This window comes from Crotalus tigris, unplaced genomic scaffold (assembly GCF_016545835.1).
Source record: "Crotalus tigris isolate CLP2741 ecotype Arizona unplaced genomic scaffold, ASM1654583v1 scf7180000018585.330925593:3314079, whole genome shotgun sequence".
In the NCBI taxonomy this organism is placed as follows: domain Eukaryota; kingdom Metazoa; phylum Chordata; class Lepidosauria; order Squamata; family Viperidae; genus Crotalus; species Crotalus tigris.
Window position 1 is genome coordinate 335,536 of NW_024097088.1, and position 18,271 is coordinate 353,806.

General features: G+C 46.6%; 1 protein-coding gene across 4 annotated transcripts in view; it reads left to right on the top strand.

The window, feature by feature from the left end:
* The window catches only part of CD99L2 (CD99 molecule like 2), a 27,984-nt gene continuing 9,713 nt past the window's right edge, over nucleotides 1-18,271 (top strand). The window contains exons 1-8 of one of the 4 annotated variants that reach the window (XM_039354684.1): nucleotides 1-340; nucleotides 7,478-7,543; nucleotides 9,404-9,442; nucleotides 10,334-10,426; nucleotides 10,998-11,078; nucleotides 12,839-12,934; nucleotides 14,195-14,230; nucleotides 15,679-15,744. In XM_039354684.1, the coding sequence (XP_039210618.1) occupies nucleotides 274-340; nucleotides 7,478-7,543; nucleotides 9,404-9,442; nucleotides 10,334-10,426; nucleotides 10,998-11,078; nucleotides 12,839-12,934; nucleotides 14,195-14,230; nucleotides 15,679-15,744 (544 nt within the window). In that variant the 5' untranslated portion in view covers nucleotides 1-273. Of the gene's footprint in view, nucleotides 341-7,477; nucleotides 7,544-9,403; nucleotides 9,443-10,330; nucleotides 10,427-10,997; nucleotides 11,079-12,838; nucleotides 12,935-14,194; nucleotides 14,231-15,678; nucleotides 15,745-18,271 lie in introns of all 4 variants that reach the window. The other 3 variants (XM_039354683.1, XM_039354685.1, XM_039354686.1) reach the window with 3 other exon arrangements.

The following is an 18,271-nucleotide window of genomic DNA, read 5'->3' on the forward strand; positions in this document are numbered from 1 at the left end:
GCAGCGGAGGGTCCCGAGCGCAGCCAAGGCGAGACGCGGCGCCCCCTCCGCCCGTTCCTGCCCTCGCCACGTCCCGCCCCCTCCACGCGTGCCCGGCCGGCGCGCTCCTCCCTCCGCCGCTCCGCCCGCCGCCTCCGTCCCTCTCCAGCCGAGGAAGAAGCTGCCGCCGCCGCCCCGCTCGCCCGCCTGGAAGGCGCCCTGCCCGGCCCTGCGCCCCACTCGCTCGCCCACCCAGCCACCCACCCGGGCCAAGACACACCCACGCACACACAGATGGCCGGGAGCCGCCCCCGCCTGCTCGCCTTCCTCCTCCTCCTCGCCGTCGCCCTGAGCGGCCGAGGTAAGCCTGCCCGGGGCGCCCCTGCTGCAACCGGGCGCCCGCGATCGCCTTTGTGACCCCGCCCTGGGCTCTCTTCTCGGGGTCCCCCCGCCCTGGGTGGGTTCCTCGACTGGCCGGGGGCTTGGGGGGGGCAGATCGGGGGCATCCTCGGCTGGGTTGGGCTGGGGCATCATTGCGCATGATCCCTCTCCCCCCAGGAGAGGGGGGGCAGGAGAGGGGGGGAGAGCTGCCATTAGGCCTGGGCCCTTGGGGGGGGGGGGAGGAAGGAAGATCGGTAGAGTTATCTTCTTCACCCCCCCTTTAAAAAAAGCAGTGGGGGGCGCAGGGAGGGTGTAGCAGGCGAGGCCTGCGCGCGATCCCTGGGAATGGAGATGGGTGGGAGGGGAGGTGGGCTTTCCTCGCTGGCAAAGGCCCTGAGGCCCCCCCCCCCGCCTTTAACTCTATTGTGGCCAATGGTGCTGAGCTCGGGCTGCCCGGGGGGGGGACGATGGGGGGGGGCGCCTGGCGAGGCATGGCGCATTGCCGCAGCTTCTCTGCAAAGGGGCATTCTGGAAGGGGGGGAAAGGCGGGGGGGGTGGGTTGGAAGGAGAGGGGACCTGTTAAGAAACGGAGACTTGTGGGGGGGGGAGGAAGGGCGTGACACCCCCCCCACTCCCCAGGTTGCTCAGCCACCTCCTCTCCAATCCCGGAGGAAAAACAGGATAGCCAAGCCGAGTTCGGTATCCTAGATTCTGGGTGTAGCAACATCCCGGTGGGATTTCTCCCCCCCCCCGCCCCCCAACTGTCGCTTGGGGAAAATAAAAATTAACCGCCCGTGCACACACCCCCGGCTTAGCGTTTTGCAAAATAAAACCAGCCGGTTAGTACCGTCTTCTGCTATCATCCTTGCCAAGGAGAACGACCCTGCAGTATTTTGTCTTTCCAGGGAAACCTTACAGGAGAACAATAGGAAAACCCTTCCAGAGCTTGGCGGGAGGTGGGGGGGTGGGTCCCCCCTAGCTTGGGGGGGGGGGAAGGTTCCTCCAGAGAAAAGGCACCAATTTGGGGCTCCTTTTCTGTGGCGAAGAGAACAGAACTGGGTTTTGGGTTCGGGTGCTTGCTTTAAGGGCTGGGAAAATCCCTTTGGACGGGTGGTTTCCTGGCTGGGGAAAGGGAGATTTCTGTTCTCTTGAATAGGAGGGGTCCTTTTCTTGCAGGAGAGATGGAAGCAGAGAGGTTGGCCAGTGTGGGAAGAATAGACTTGGACATTTGCGTGGTGGGGGGAGAAAAACCTGGCTTATGCTGCAGTCCTTCTGGGGAGCCATGTGCATCAGCCGTTTGGGCAAAAACTGCAGCCTGGAAGGAGCAAATCTGTGGTGGTTTCTGTTAGCGGGTCACACCCCCTTCTCTATCCCTGTCTGTTGACCGCTCCTTCTTGATGTACACCCCATGGAACATTCATTTATCCAGGTTAGGGCGGCCATGCTAGGAATCCTCCTTCCTAAGGATGCAACCAGGTTCACCTCTCGGTAAAAGAAGGGTCAGGATTGCAGCAAGAACACGAGCAGGTGGATTTATTTTTTGGGTGGAGAGAACATGAAGGTGAGGAGAATGTCAGATGTCCCGAGGGAAGAAGATTTAAGGAAGAAGGCACGGGGAAGTAACTTCTCCAGGGAATAATCAAAGCATTCCTTTGGTTTTGGAAATGGGGGGCGGGGAGGAAGGAGGTGGAGGAATTGCCACATAAAAGGAAGAACTGCATAGGTAATATATACATATATTTAAAAAAAAAAAGTGGTTTAAAGGAAGGGCTTGTTACACCAAAAAGATGCTGCGTGAAATGTATTTGTTGCACAGCTTCAATTGAAAAAGGATTGACCAGTGAAAAGGGATTGATTATTGGCTGGTCTGACTTCTCAGCTAGGGTACCATCTCTCCAATATTTTGGACAATGGTAATGTACACAGGAATGTATGGTGAGGAAGGAAGGAAGGAAGGAAGGATACAAGGAGGAGGAGGAGACCATGACCAAGACCAAGAAGAAGACCGAAAAGAGGAGGAGGAAGAATTCATATTTCATTTCTTTACTGCTGTCATTTTATGTCTGGGGTGTTTACTGTACCATATACAGAATAGTCCAAACAATTGAAATAGACAAAAAAAATTCCAGCTGTCTATGGAATTGCCTAATCTTGCCCCTGATGGTTTTCCAGGATCCTGCTACTTTGCCTTGCATTTGATCTCACAATTCACCAAACACTATTCTCTTATGTCTTATCCCAACAATTGTTCTGTTGTTCGCTTTTAAATTGTTGCTTTTTTAAATAGTCATTATTATTTTTTTTAGTAGCCAGCTTTCCAGGAATGGTGGAAACAAAAAGAAATACAATGTGTTTGAAACTCGCCATTCAACTGAAATAAACTATTACACAATTCTTGTAGAAGCCCTGGGCCACCTAATTTGCTACAAAAGCAATTGTGGAGATTAGGTTATAAGGTCTTAAACAATACTAGGCTGTCACATTCCATTTGGATGTGTTTGTTCAATGATATTGTAAATCCTCTTTTATCTGCTGTCATAATCAGCCTTGTGGTTCTAGTTTTGTGACTGGACAGAGGATGTTCAAGAGCTATTTATGAAGAGTTTGGCACATCTCATCTCTTGGGAGACGGGGAGATCAAAAGGAAACCTGGTTTAGAGGCTTTGATTCAGAACAGGACCTACTTGGTGGTGGTGACACCTGATTATAGAACCACCATCATTTGCAGAAGCATGGCACGTGTTTGTCTTCATAAATGTTTTGTACGCTGGCCAACTGAATGAATCTGATTTTATACAACACAGTAGCTACTGTGTGAAGTCATCCCCCCTCCCCGAGAAGGAAATATTAAAAGGGCAGAAAAATACATTTCCTCAAAGGATTACTATCTTAAAGAGACAAAAACACATGCCCAGTTTTTCTTAATAGCCCCAGGTCTCTCTCCCCCAAGCAGACGCCAGCTCTGTAGAAATGCAGATGAAGGCCCCAGCTGGAAGATCAAGAAGAAAGACACCTAACATCTACATACCCCACCCAAACTCTAAGACAGGACATCATAGGATTAACACAGAAATACCAAAGGGCACACTCAGACTCAGGTCAAAGTTCATGCCACAGGAAGCAACTCCAAACAAAAGGCTCCAGAGAGTATAAAAACCCACTCCCCACATATGCTCAGCCCTTTTTCTCTCTCTTTTCTGCCAGAGCCATCTTTCTGTCTGGCTCTCCTCTTCAATAAACTACAACCTTCTTTCTAAAGCAGTCGCCATGTTGTTTATCCCTGGCTTGGACTGAACCATGATGAACACTTTTCTTCCAATACTACATTAGCAGATGTTAAAAGATTGAGAAGAACCAAGGAAACCCACATCTCCTTTCAGCTATGGAAGAAGATAACAGGATTCTGGATCAGTCATTATTGACCAGCCCACCCTACCTCACTGGATTGTGGGAAAAATAGATGTCACCTATTGTGCCTTTGGCTCCTGAGAACGCGAGAAGATAAATCTAACAAATGAATGTGTGATTCAACCATCGTTTGTGAAACTCTACTAAACCCAAACATGCCCCGTCAATTTTTTTAATTGAAATTAAAAAAGAAAGAGAAAAAGTCTGTTCATCCCTACATGGGAGACATAATCCCATGGCTTGACCTAAATCTTCTCCATGTGTGTTGTTTTTCTCTTTGTGTGTTTTTTTTTCCACCCTAAATCTTTTGTCCAGTAAAAACCATTTTCAGAAATTAACCAGATACATGTTGCCACTTTTAATGTGTGTAGAGACACCCGGAGAAGAATATTTATGTCAGAGAGGAGTTCAGATACAGGGAAAGGGGTGGGTGGGTGATAGTAGGGTCTGTGTGGGGGGAGGGGTCCCTTTTGTATTCGCAAAATTGGAGTGCCCCATTTCATTGTTAAACTTAATTCCTCAATCACAGTTCAGCCAGAGGGCAGAAGGATAAGTTGTTGTTTTCATTAATTCAGGCTTAAGGCTTCTGTCCATTCACAGCAGGAGTCAGCCTTTTCTAGCCACACAGCCAGGAGCTGAATTAATTCCAATCTACATTTGTATTTATAGCAATAGAGGAGGGGAGCTTCCACCCCATTCCAGGTCCTGTCTCACCATTGGTTCCTAAGAAGGATGAGTGAAGAACATTGGGATGGTATGCCAAGAGAATATGTTCTCAGTAGGGTCACCCGAGGAGTAAGGTCATCCCATCTGCCCAGGTCAACTAAACAGGCCTTGTATGTTGGGCAGCAAAGATCTAGGGGAGAAGCTGCGGGCAGAGGATCACTTTAGTGACCGTGGCATCATCAGGTGCAAAGAATCAGGACCACACGTTAATTTGCAATTCAGAACATAGGCTGTTCAGGCTTATGCACAAGAGTCTACTCAACTAACGTTCAACACTAAATTGGCACCAGCTAAGAGCCAATGGAATTCAAGAGGACATGGACCATTCATGGCAATGTAGTGACTCTAGGCTAGTGACTTGTTTAACTCCACCTCCCAGCTCTGCCTGTCCTAGGGCATCAAGTAAAACTGAATAGGAGAAAAAAAATGGTAAAAAAAAAAAGAACAACCAAGAAAACCACACAGAAAATATAAAATGATTACTGAGATCATACCTGATGGTGGTCACCTCTGGTCCAAAGGCACTCAATAGGTGGTTCTCAATGGGTCTCTTGGCGCTGTGCTGAGTGCTCCGCAAAACAATACAACTATTCAAATGAAAATGCCTGTTGATGAAGGACATTTATGCATTGTTCTGGAGTACTCCTTCTTTTCTTTGATGCAAGCTGACCTCGAGATAAAAGCTTCATGTCTCCTTAGTCTTAAACCTAGTGTGGTTGGGGGAGAAAAAAAAACCCTAATTAAAAAAAAAACATCCTTTCTTCAAAGTGTTACTTGACTTGACTGCATTGTAAGTGAGTAATTTGTAAGTAAATTTCTCCTCTCTAAACATTATATGGGAAAATACTCACACTCCCCCCCCCCTCTCTCTCTTTCTCTCTTTACAGTGTTAAAATACAGTTAGGGACGTGTGGTATTTTTGTTTTTTCCGGTGGAGGTCACATTCACGCTTTTGATGGCATGACTTGGGACAATGGCACGGATGAAAGTAGGACAGAAACTTAAATTAGACTCCAATTTACATTTAATTAAAACTGAGTGCGTCGGGTAAGGCGGCCTAGCACTGGGGGAGTAAGTTGCCCAAGCTGCTTTGATCTTTTGAGTAAAACATGTGGATTGAGCATTTGGGGGACCGGGTTAGGTTTGGGGGCTAGGATTGATCGTTTTGTAGCCTCCCATGCAATGCTGGGGTTCCTTAGGGAAGGCGGTGTGGCTGTTCAAACGGGTCGATTTCTACTGGGTTTTAAAATGGTATGTGAAGGTAACCTTTTTATCCAAGGTTTGTGACTCAACTGGGTTGTTTTGGGAAAAAGAAAACCACAGCTAAGTTCCAGTGGGAGTATGTCGTAAACGTAAATAAACAGTGATTTTGTGCCATTTAGACTTTGTCCCTTTGAGTGCCTTTAAACTTAATTAAACTTGTCCGAAATATTTTTTGACCTATGCTGGGTCATAAGCATCCTTTAGAACAGTGGTTCTCAACCTGTGGGTCGGGACCCCATTTGGGGTCGAACGACCATTTCACGGGGGTCGCCAAACAACGCAGTCCGCCATTTTTTTCCCCCTTTTCCTTAGCTGTGCTACTCCCTTTTATTCTATTGGCTTTTGAAAGCCAATAGAATAGACTCTCTTGAATAGAGTCTAATTCTATTGGCTTTCAAAAGCCAATAGGAATTGTCCATGCTGTCTCTGCCCTGCTGAGCCCACCAAAAGTCCCATTCTGCAAACGGTGCTGCACCAGTTGAGTAGTCCTCGACTTACGACCGGTTGAGTAGTCCTCGATTTACAGCCGGTGGGGGGTCGCGGCATTAAAAAGGTTGAGAACCACTGCTTTAGAAGCCATGCTGTAAGACCTCCTCCTCCTACTCCCTGATGAAATGGAATCAGGGCCTGCAGCTATAGAGCAGGGCTTTTCAACCTTTTCACCCATTGTACCACTTTTAGGATATGGCAACATCCGAGTGCCACCAGTCGCCTAGCAAGGGGTCAAAAACCTGATGACCCCCCCAAAAGTACAGGTAGTCCTCGACTTATAATAATTCACTTAGTGACTGTTTGAAGTTACAGTGCCACTGAAAAAGTGCCCCCCAAGCCACACTCGAGCAAGACCCCTGCCTGCCCGCCCAGCGGCGCTCTTCCTCCTGTCCGAGGTTTTCATTGTTGTGAGCATTTCTGTGGAGGATTGGCAGCGGGGGTGGGGTGGGGGGTGTTTGATTTTTATTTCCCCCATCTGCTGGGTGGTTGCAGCAGGTTTTGGTCACTTCACATGACCCTGGGACACTGGGACCATCATAAATATGAATCAGTTGCCAAGCATCTGAATGTAAATCACAAGATCCTGGAGAGGCTGCAACATTTCAGTCGATCGGCGCTTCTTCTGGGCTCAGCAGAAGCACCAGGATCAGCGCCGAGCTCCAGCTGGAGCCTGGTGCTGATCCTGGGGCTTCTGCTGAGCCCTGACAGCCCTGCAGCTCCAGCCATCTCTCACTCAGACTTGTACAGTGCTGCCACCGGTTCAGCTCATTCCCCTCCCCTGCTACCCCTTTTCTAGGATGGTCGCGTACCACCTGCCAGGTGCCAATGTACCACAGGTGGTACCCGTACCACTGGTTGAAAAGCCCTGTCCTAGGGTCAGGCCATCCCCTTTTGCGACCTTCTGACAAGCCAAGTCAATGGGGAAGCCAGATTCACTTAACAGACGTGTTACTAACTTAATAACTGCAGTGATTCACTTAGCAACTGTGACGAGAAAGGTGGTAAAATGGGGCACAATTCACAATAACTGTCTCGCTTAGCGACATAAATTTTTGCACTCAACTGTGGCGGTAAGCGGAGGACTATCTGTCGTTTGAGGATGTGGGCCTTCTGTTTGCGTTCTCATCTGGCACCAAATGGTAACCTTTTGGAAAGTCCCCTGTTGGGTTTTGAATAGCTGTTTAGGAGAACCTTACTCACCGGTTGGTTTGTCTGTTTTGGTCCCCAGGATACGCCGATGACTCAGACTTTGATTTATCAGACGCACTGGATGATATCCTCCCCACAAAGAGGCGTAAGTATGGCCCCCATTGCTCCATGTGTGGATATCGTGGGTAGAGGGAATATTGGCTGTAGATTAGGAATTGGAGGGGGTGGTGCGGTGGCTTAGCAGTTAAGAGATGGGCTTGTCAGCTGGAAAGCCAGCAGCCCAGGTTTGAAACCCCAGCTCCACGTGGACAGAGTGAGTTCCCGTCCTCGCCTCGGCTCCTGCCAAACTAGCAGTTCGAAAGTATACAAATGCGAGTAGAAAAATAGATACCACTTTGGTGGGAAGGCAACAGCGCTCTGTGACGACATGCTGGTCACGTGACCGCTGAAATGTCTTGGGGCAATGCTGGCTCAATGGCCTTGAAATGGGGATGAGCACCAGCCCCTAAAGTCGGCAACGACTAGCGGAGTAAAATCCGCAGCGGACTCCTTTACTTTTTTTTTTTTTAATTATTAGTAATCGGAAGGGTTTGTTGGCAAGCCCAGTTCCCTCAATTACAATAAAAAAACAAAACAAAACAAAAGGAAAAGGCCAAACTGAAAAAGAAGCGTTTAGATAAAAAAATATTACAAAGACAAAATCTAAAGCAGGGAGTCTTCCCTAATGAATAGAATCGTATGTCCTAACCGGGCAGCTTGAAAACATATTATCAAATTGGACAGGCCCCAGACTTGCTGTTTCCGAGATCTGTATAAAGTCATTTCATTTATTCTCTCTTTTTTTTTTTTTTTTTGCAGGAAAGCAAAAGCTTTCTATTTATTTATTTATTTATTTATTTATTTATTTATTTATTTGGCCAATGTCTTAAAGCCTGTTCTAGAATTTCCACCGGGAGGCCTAGAAATAGAGATTTACTCGCTGCTCCGTCACTTGGATTTGTCTGTCGAGGTTAAGCTACGTTCTTTTTAAAATCGTGACGGATAAGCCAATGGCTGGAAGGTCCTGTCCTTTGATAAGGCAAGAGACAGGGTGGGCGGGACCACAGTGCAAAGTGGGTGGGGCTATTTGATATCTGGGTGGAGCCTGAGTATGCCAGGATGGGGAGGGGAAGGATTTGGGTCCTCCCCCTTTTTTTTAAAGGATGCAACTGAAAACATTTTTTAAAAATGAGCAGATTTTTAGAGTTAAAAACAATACAAGTATGAAGAAAAAAGACAAGTAAAATGATAAGTAAATGGTAATAAAGAAAAGAAAAAAGGAAAGATATAAAGGAGCAGCTCTCAGTGTATTAATTGGTTATAAATGCATGTATATTTTATCCCCTCGCTTGCTGTCTTTCATTATTCTACCCTTCCTAATCGCCAAACCTGTAAATCATAACTTCATTATTCCCATTTTCAGCAAAAAGTCCATTAAGGGTTTCCCAGTCACTGACATGAATGCAACTTGAATTGTGTGTTGTGTTGTGATTCCTGAAATCAGGTGGCCTGGAACTGTGCCAGGAAGGGCTTTTGGGGTGGGATTTCAGACCACGGGTTTGGGGCATGTTTAATCCTGCAAATTCAGCTTGTTTGTGCTGAAGCATAAACCAAGGTTTAGAAATCACCACGGTTTAAATCCTCTTACGAAACCAGAAGCCCAGAAACAGAGTTAGAGCTTCAGATGACATGGAAACTCACCATTCTCCTTCCACAAACACCCAATGTTTAGAAACTTAAATTTAATTTAAACTTTAAATTTTTAATAGCATCAACTTTGTTTCCTTGAGCTTTTAACTGTAGATCAAGATGGCCCTGCTCTAAACACTTTACAGAGGTAGCCACACTGAGGTTGTGTATGTCTTACTTATGAGTAAACCCAGCTAAGAGTGCAGTGTCGGCTCAGGCTGGTTGGCCTCTCCATAGAACAAAAATGTCATTTATTCTGTCTTTTTATCTTTCCCAGCTACTCACAAGCCGCCCAAGAAGACTTCAGGTGGCACAGGTTAGCTTTCTTAATTCTTTGAATCAACTACAAGTCCCATCACCCCCAGCCATCGTGACTGTCGGCTTTAAAGCAAGTTAGGGTAAATTTGCTGGGGTTTTTTTTAACCCCCTTTCTTTCTTGCCAAAGAGCAATTTAAGCAAGTTGCAAACGCAAGTAGTCCTCTACTTACGGCTACAATGGAGCCCAAACTTTCTGTTGCTAAATGAGACTTTTGTTAAGTGAATTTTGCCCCATTTTTGCGACCTTTTTTTTGTGTGTGCCATAGTTGTTGGATTAATAACAGGGTTGTTAAGTGGATCCGGCTCCCCCATTGAGTTTGCTTGACTGTCGGTCGCAAAAGGGGATCACAAGACGCTGGGACACCTGCGACCGTCATAAATCTGAGTCGGTTGCCGGGCATCTGAATTTTGATCATGTGGAACCACAGGGAAGGCTGCAAAGGTCACCAGTGTGAAAAACGGTCAGAAGCCCCTGTTTTCAGTGCCGTCGTCACTTTGAACGGTCACTAAATGAACTGTTGTTAAGTCAAGGGACTGCCTGTACAGGCTGAGCGTTTCATTTGGGGGGGGGAGTATCCTCCATCTTTGTCTTTTAATGGGACGTTGGCCTTTTGTCATCCTGACAGTGGCCTATCTGGGAGGGCTGTTTGGAAGATAAAATGGAACAATCCCACGCCAGCACTTGAGAGAGTTGTGGCGTTACGTGCCAGTTCTGCCCGTTTGGGGTGTGCGAATGATGTCGAGGTGCAGATAGAAACAAAAGGGGGGGGGATTTCATTGCAGTGGTGCTACACACACACACACACACACACACACACACATACACACGTCAGAAGGGGTACCTGCAGCAGGTACCCCTTCTGACGATCTCCCTCTGTTTCTCAAGCAGGCGAACTCGATCTGTCGGATTACTTTGATTCCCCACCGGAGAGAACCACCAGGCCTGCAAAGGCCACCACCAGCCCGTATCCACGGAAACCAGGTAAGGACACCCTGGGCCACCCCCCCCCCCCACGGAATGGGGTGAAAGTAGAACATTTGGTGGCCAAGAATTCCTTTCTCCCTCCTTTTCTTTTTTCTTTCTTTCTTTTTTTTTCTTTCTTTCTTTCTTCCTTCCTTCCTTCCTTCCTTCCTTCCTTCCTTCCTTCCTTCCTTCCTTCCTTCCTTCCTTCCTTCCTTCCTTCGGATGTTGTTATTGCAATACAAACAGGATGGCCACAGTCCACAAGCCAGCTTCTAATCGAGCCTAACAAAGCCAGAATTCCCTAACATCCAAGTAGGATTGGATTTCATTGGAATTTGGCTGGGATGCCACCAGGTGATAGGCAGCATGGGAAACTATCCTGGGGGAAGGAGCTGGGCAAAATCTTTGCTGTTTTCCCTAACGTATGGTATAGGGGGTTGAGAAGGTTGAACCACACAACTTAAATCTGGCCTGCATTTGGTCTCAGCTCTCAAAAACTGCAGCCAGACCTATTTGTGAGGCAACTGACTGGGGAGGGCTGGAGTGAGTTAGTTGCTGGGCTGACGGGTCTGTGTTCTCCCATCTGCAGACGATGGCCGCTGGAACATCCCCCACACCACCACCACCAAGCAGCCCAAAGCTACGAAGCCACCCCCCAAAAAGACTTCAGGTAATTTTTTTTAACCACTATTAAACCTCAGAGGCACCATTAGAAATCTGGAAGACAAGAGCTGCTACCTTGAGGATCCAAAGAACTGAAAGTGGGATGAAGAGCAGAAGCTTGATCTGGTATTGGAAAGAGAACGGAGTGGGGCTTGGGAGGGTTCTTCAGATATGTCTTCACTTAAAAGGTTTTCTCCTTACTATAGTTATTCTCTCTGCCTTCTCCCGTGTGGCAGGACAATATGTAGAAGATAAGAGTGGGCTCTGGGAACGGATGGATGAATGGATGGATGGATGGATGGATGGATGATAGGTAGGTAGATAGGTAAGGTAGATAGGATAGGTAAGATAGATAGGAAGGTAGGTAATAGGTGGATGGATGGATGGATGGATGGATAGATAGATAGATAGATAGATAGATAATGTAGGTAGGTAGATAAGGTAGATAGGATACGTAAGATAGGAAGGAAGGTAGGTAGGTAGGTAGGTAGGTAGATAGATAGATAGATAGATAGATAGATAGATAGATAGATAGATAGATAGATAGATAATGTAGGTAGGTATGTAGATAGGTAAGGTAAGATAGGTGTGTGTGTGTGTGTGTGTGTGTGTGTGTGTGTGTGTGTATATACACTGTTAGCTATCAGGAGAGAGACAGGGGAAGGAGATTTTACCTTGAATGTGCACCCTGTCAGCCCAAATATGGGAGAAAGAAATCTTCTTTCTTTTTCTTTTCTTTTGCCTGTATCAGCTCAATCTAGAGCAGTGGTTCTCAATTATTTTCTGTCATGCCCCCCCTAGGAAGAAGAAAATATTTCGCGCCCCCCCGCGTGTCTGTCTATCCAATCGGGTCCTTTGCGTGTGTCACATGCGTCCAATATGACAGTATTTGCCGAGGTCAAACGAGCCCCCCTTTACGGAGCCTCGTGCCCCCCCTGGGGGGCCCGCCCCACTATTTGAGAACCACTGATCTAGAGCCATCCACAAGCAGCAGTCGCCTGTCTCTCTCCTGATAGCTAACAGAGTGGGAGAGAGCCTGTGGCTTAGAGGTTATAACAACTGCCTAACATGCAGATAAGCCCAGGTTCGAATCTCAGAAGAGTAAGTCTGGCTGAAGAGAGTTAAAGGAACTCGAAATAGCTATACCAGTTCTCTCTTTATTCTTTGTTAGCACACACACACACACACACAGAGAGAGAGAGAGAGAGAGAGAGAGAGAGAGAGATAAGGTAGATAGGAAGGTAGGTAGGTGGATAGACAGACAGACAGACACACACAGACAGATGATAGGAGAAGACAATCTATTAGGTAACTAGCCTTTGAGGATTTGGGGTTCCCAGGCTGAATTTGGGGATTCAGACTTCTTTCTTTGATGTATGTGTTTTCCTGATATGCAGTCTGGTTTCTATAAAAGCCTTCACCAACTCTGACCCTCAACATGTAGAGGAGTTGGCTGTAAGGCCTGGTATTCTCCCCTGGCTGAAATCTTGGTGGTAGATTGTAACTCAAGACACCTGGAGATGAGTGGGTTGGGAATGGCTGGTCTTGTATCGAAGGGCGTGACCATCACATGCATCAAATCGAACTCAACCTGAACTGATGGGCAAAACTATGCCTGGGAAATAGTGTAGAAACCTGTGGGAATCCTAGGTAGATGTCTTCAAGCCTTTTCTTACTTCTTCTAAGAGGTCAGGTCTTGCTCAGTGGAAAAAAATGGGGATGCTAGAAACCCTACAGCCCTAAGCAACCGATCTGCTCATTTTGTAGCGAAAGATCCAATGGATTTCGACTTATCCGATGCTTTAGATGACCAAAATGACAGACACCCTGGGGGTGGACCACCTAAAGGAAATCCTGGTGGAGGTACGTTGATAATTCTGCTTTTTTCTTGGTCAAGATAGACTTCGACACCCTCCCTTCTCTCTCCACGTGTCCACTGAAGTTGAGGGGAGAACAGCTGCCAATGGGAACCCAAAGCCTTGAAGATCTGCTCACCTGCTGGGCAGAGACTGCATTTTCGTTAAAGTAGGATGGTAGCAGCTCTTGTAGGTGTTGAGAAGAGACTGAGGACAGTTGTGGGAAAGTCTGCGGAGAAGAGAGGAGAGTTGAAATAGTCAAGAAGGTGACGACTACTACCTCTATTATATACAGAGTATCAGTTATATCATGGTGGCTATCAGCTGCACCAACCTTTCCAGGGAAAGTTGGTTCCCATCAAGCTGATGGAGGAGGTGGTTGGATGTTCAAGAGGTGATGGACGTGATGGGATGCTGTTGATGGAATCAGATCCCAGATGGAAGGGGAACATGATGGCTCCAAAGCTGTCTTTCTCAACCTTGTTGAAAGACATATAGACTTCCCAGAATTCCCCAGCCAGCATGGCATTCTGGGAGTTGAAGACCACATGTCTTCAAGTGGCCAGGGTTGAGAAACACAGCTCTGGAGGGTGCAGACTTTGCAGCAGAAGGAAAGCCCTCCCTGCTCAGACATTAGAAGCCGAAGGAGTTTATAGTATTCAGCCATCCGCCCTCCCCCCTTTCAGCTTTGCTTTTCCTAATTAGATACAGCTAGTTCTCAACTTAGGACTACAATGGATCCTGCCCATTACGGCCATTAGTCACGATGGTCTTAAAGCAGCACACCCCTGTGATTGATCCCATTTTATAATCTTGCTGAGCTCATTTAAGCAAATGCAGAGGTTATGAAACAAACCAGTTGTTTGGTATAAAGCTGATTGGGTTGAAAACCAGAAATAAATGCTGATTTGGGGCAAAAATGCCATACAATGATGCTGCAAAGGGCCCAGCATGTGGTCATGTGACTGCAGGGATGGAGATGGGGGTGGTGGCCATCAGAACGTCAGAACCGGATTAGACGTAGTTCTGGGAGGTCCGCCTTAGCTTAGAAACCAGTCTTAAGTCCACCTGTAAATCCTTACAGGAACGCTTGAAAAGAGAACAGCTCCCGGCCCCCGGAATGCTACAAAAAAGATATATTGGCAGGTTGTTTTATTGCTCCAGGTTGAATTCTCGCTTTCCTTTGCCGTGTGCTTTGGTTCCCAAGCCTAAATCAACCCCTTGCTATTTTCCATGATCAGTTAATGAATAAAGAATCCTGTTCCAGGCTCAAAAGGTGGAGACAGAAGAGGTGGAAATTCTGGTAAGGGGCGTCTCCTTGATCTCCTCTGTCTCACCTGGCTTCCTTTGCTCACCCTTCTCTTCTTAAGTCCAGTAGAAAATAAGAATAAAGTCCTTAAAAATAAAATAAATAAAATGCACTGGAACTGTTATTTCTTGCATGAGATGGTTCCAGCAGTTGCTCTTCCAACTGGCTATCACCAGTGCATGGTGTGAATTCTCTGTCCACTCTAACCTGCTAAAAATCCTACACAGGCTATCTGTCTCTGCTTGCCAGCAGGACTGATGGTCAGGGAAGATGGAATCTCTCTTCAGTCTTGCCTGCAGGAGCTTCGGCTTTTGAATTCATCTTAGTACGAAAGCAAAATCCCTCTGCAGACAGAAAAATAATATACAGCAGGAAGTAAACTGGCCCAAAAGCCGTCTGTCTGCCATGTTGCTTTTTCTTACTTGTAGGGCCTTGTATTTTTATGTAAGAACTTTGGGAATTGGTGTCCCTTCTTATCATTGGAAGGGATAAATCACCTCTGTGCCCAAGCGAACCAAAGACCTCTGAATATAGACCTTAAGGTAACCCTTTGTGACCCTTAATTTAATCCGAGGATTTTGAAGGCATTCATTAAAAAAAAAAAAAACTGGCTCATAAACGATGTACTAGGATTCCCACAGAAATGCTTTTAAATGTCTCCAGAGGTTTCCATTTCTGGACAAGTTTACAAATGCCATCAGTCATCCCATTCTTGGGCTTACCTTCATTTGCAGCTGGGGGTCCAAAGTAGGGTTCAAAATCTCTATGAATGTTTGTGGGCCTCACTTGGTCTTGAGTGGGAATTGCTGGCGCTCCACAGAATCTCTGTGGAACATCTGTAGAAGGTGCCCCATTCAGATGTGTCCAGATGGCATTGAACGAGCAAATGCTTTCTCATGGATCGAGACCAGATCTTCCCAATAATGTAGATCATGGTTCTCCAGACCAGATAAAAGCCAAAGTCAAATTAAAGATGCCTTCCAATTCCTCCGTGCGGTGCTATCCTTCCTGTTAGTGTCCTTGTCATGAATGATACGGAGAAGCGTCTTCAATTATATGAGATACGTTGCGCCAGATCCTGCAAAGGGCATGAAGGTGGAGATGGAAAGCCTGAAAATAAAGCAGTAAACATTCTGGGGTTAAAACATTTCACTTTAAAAAAAAAAATCTATTCTTCTGCATTTCTGGATTTGGATTAGAGAATAACTAACATCGCCAAAAAAAATAATCACTTTTATAACTTTGGTTCCAGCCAACAACTCCTTTACTAACCCATACGCTTCAATCTAAGGATCGTTTTTCTTTTCTTCTTTTCTTCTTCTTGTTTTACTCGTGGCTTTTTTTTAAAAAAAAAAGTAGAGTAAATTTGGTTAGAGTGGTTAAAAAAAAAAAAAAGACCAATGTGGAATTTTAAATAAGTGGATTTTACTTGGACTTCTCAGGGATTTCGGATGCTGACCTGATTGGTATCGTGGATGAAGGAGGTTATCAGCCTGATAAGAAGAAAGGTGGGTTTCTGTGTGCTGGGTTGACTGTAGTGAAACGTGAGGAATATTGGGGGGGGGGGTTTGCTCTCGGCCACATCTTGAAAGCTGTAAGTTTAGCTCTATAGGCAATCCTCAATTTAGAAGCACAATCGGGACCAGAATTTCTGGTTGCCAAGCCCCCAGATTTTGATCCGAATAAGAAGGGAAAGGGATTACAAGTCTTATAGTCCAACCTCTTCATCACACGATGGTGTGGATGCTGCAAAACCTCCTGTGAAGAATTTCCAAGCCCAGAAGATCCATGTCTGTGATCTAATAAGACGACGCATGCAAAGATTTGGATAAGATCCACAGGCCCTCAGCTTACAGATTGGCAGCTGCGGATTGATTGCTGTTCTGAAAAGGAAACCTAAGGGTGATCCTTTCTGTCTTTTCATTTGGAGCCAGTCGGGTGGAGGAGGAGTCGGGCGCTGGCGTGTCCCGTTTTGCAAACAGCCCCCGCTATGGTGGGCAGAGAAGGAACAGTGGTGCAAAGCACCTTAAACACAGAACTGCACCCAAATCATTGGTACCCTGGAGAAGTTGTCTGGAAGGTGTTTGGTGGGACACCAGAGAGGCATTGGGTCCTCTCCAGCTTTCGGGATCTTGCTTGGATTCACCGGAGTCCTTTCTGTACGGGAAAGAGTGCAGAGAAGAGCAGCAAAGATGGTTAGGGGACATATGAAGAACGGTTGCAGGAATTGGGTATGTCTAGCCTAGAGAAAAGAAGGACTGGGGGTGACATGATAGCAGTGTTCCAATATTTGAGGGGCTGCCCCCAAGAAGAGGGGGGGTCAACCTATTTTCCAAAGCCCCTGAAGGCAGGACAAGAAGCAGTGGATGGAAACTAATCAAGGAGAGATCCAACTTAGAACTAAGGAGGAATTTTCTGACAGTTAGAACAATTAACCAATGGAACAGCTTGCCAACAGAAGTTGTGGGTGCTCCAAACACTGGAGGTTTTTAAGAACAGATTGGACAGCCTCTTGTCTGAAATGGCATAGGGTCTCCTGCTTGAGCAGGGGGGGCTGGACTAGAAGACCTCCAAGATCCCTTCCAACTGTTTGTTCTGCTAATTTGCCGTTGAATGCGGTCGGATCCGATGTGGTGAAAGGTGGGAAACTAAGGCCCACGTGTAAAATAAGGCACCGGCTTTCTCCGGGCTTTAGATGCTCCAGATCGCAGGCATTCCGATGGCCGCGCCGAGCACCACCACAAAGGACTCGTTCTTCCAAGCCACTCGAGTGTTTTCCTTCTCCAATTAGAGAATGGAGGAGGGGGAGGAAATTACTGCTTATGCTGCAGTGGGCAGAAATGTGCAGACAAAGCTTTCATTTCTCCGCAAACCGCACCCACTTTCTTGACTGCGCACGGTGCTAAATTTATAATCAATCTCATTTATTGCTACTGACGCAGCAGCTGCTTAATTAATACGAGGGCCAGCCGAGTGTCTGCACGCGCTCGCGCGCCGGGGCTGGGATTTGCACAGCCTTGGCTCGGCACCCAACTTCCTTCGTCAACATATTAGGAGATAATTAAAATGGCCCCAGGATTGATTAATTGATTATTTATCTATTTGTTTAGCTCGGCACCCCCTGGGCGGCTTGAAATTGGCTTTTGAGGAACTGGGGAGGGGGGGGGGAGAGAAGCGGCAGGGGCTTCTCTCTGCCATTCGTCCTTGCTTTCAACTCCAAGGTGTAAATCAGTTGTATTTCAAGGAGACGATTTGGACGGAGACAAATGTAGGGCAGGCGTGTCATCGCCGCTGGAAATCTGCAGGGTTTTAAAACAAAGATCTCCCGATTCTGCTATTCACTTAACGAACTTCAGGGATTCACTTAAGAACTGCAGGGATTTGCTGAACAGCTGTGGCAACCCCCTCCCCCAAAGATTGTAAAATAGTGTCTACCTCATTTAACAACAACCTTGCTTAGCAATGTGAAAGAATAGAGTAGAGTAGCGTAGAATAGAATAGAATAGAATTGAATAGAATTGAATAGAAGCTGGAAGGGACCTTGTAGGTCATCTAGTCCAACCCTTGCTCAAGCAGGAAATTCTATACAATTTCAGACAATTTGTAGTCCAGTCTCTTCTTAAAAACGTCCAGTGTTGGAGCATTCTGCAGGCAAGTTGTTCCACTGATTACCGGTAATTGTTCTCACTGTTAAGAAATTTCTCCTTAGTTCTAGGTTGTTTCTCTCCTTGATTACTTTCCATCTGTTGCTTCTTGTCCTGCCTTCAGGTGCTTTGGAGAATAGTTTGACTCCCTCTTCTTTGTGGCAACCCCTGAGATATTGGAACATGGTTATCATGTCTCCCCGGTTCTTCTCTTCATTAAACTAGACATCCCCAATTCCTGCAACCGCTGTTCATATATTTTGGCCTCCAGTCCAGTCCAATTGTGGTTATACGTCAAGGGCCACCTGTATCTATACTATAAAGGGGAGAAGATCCATAACTTGTTTCAGACTTTTAGGGCATACACTTCCTAAATGTTGCGTGTTCTTCA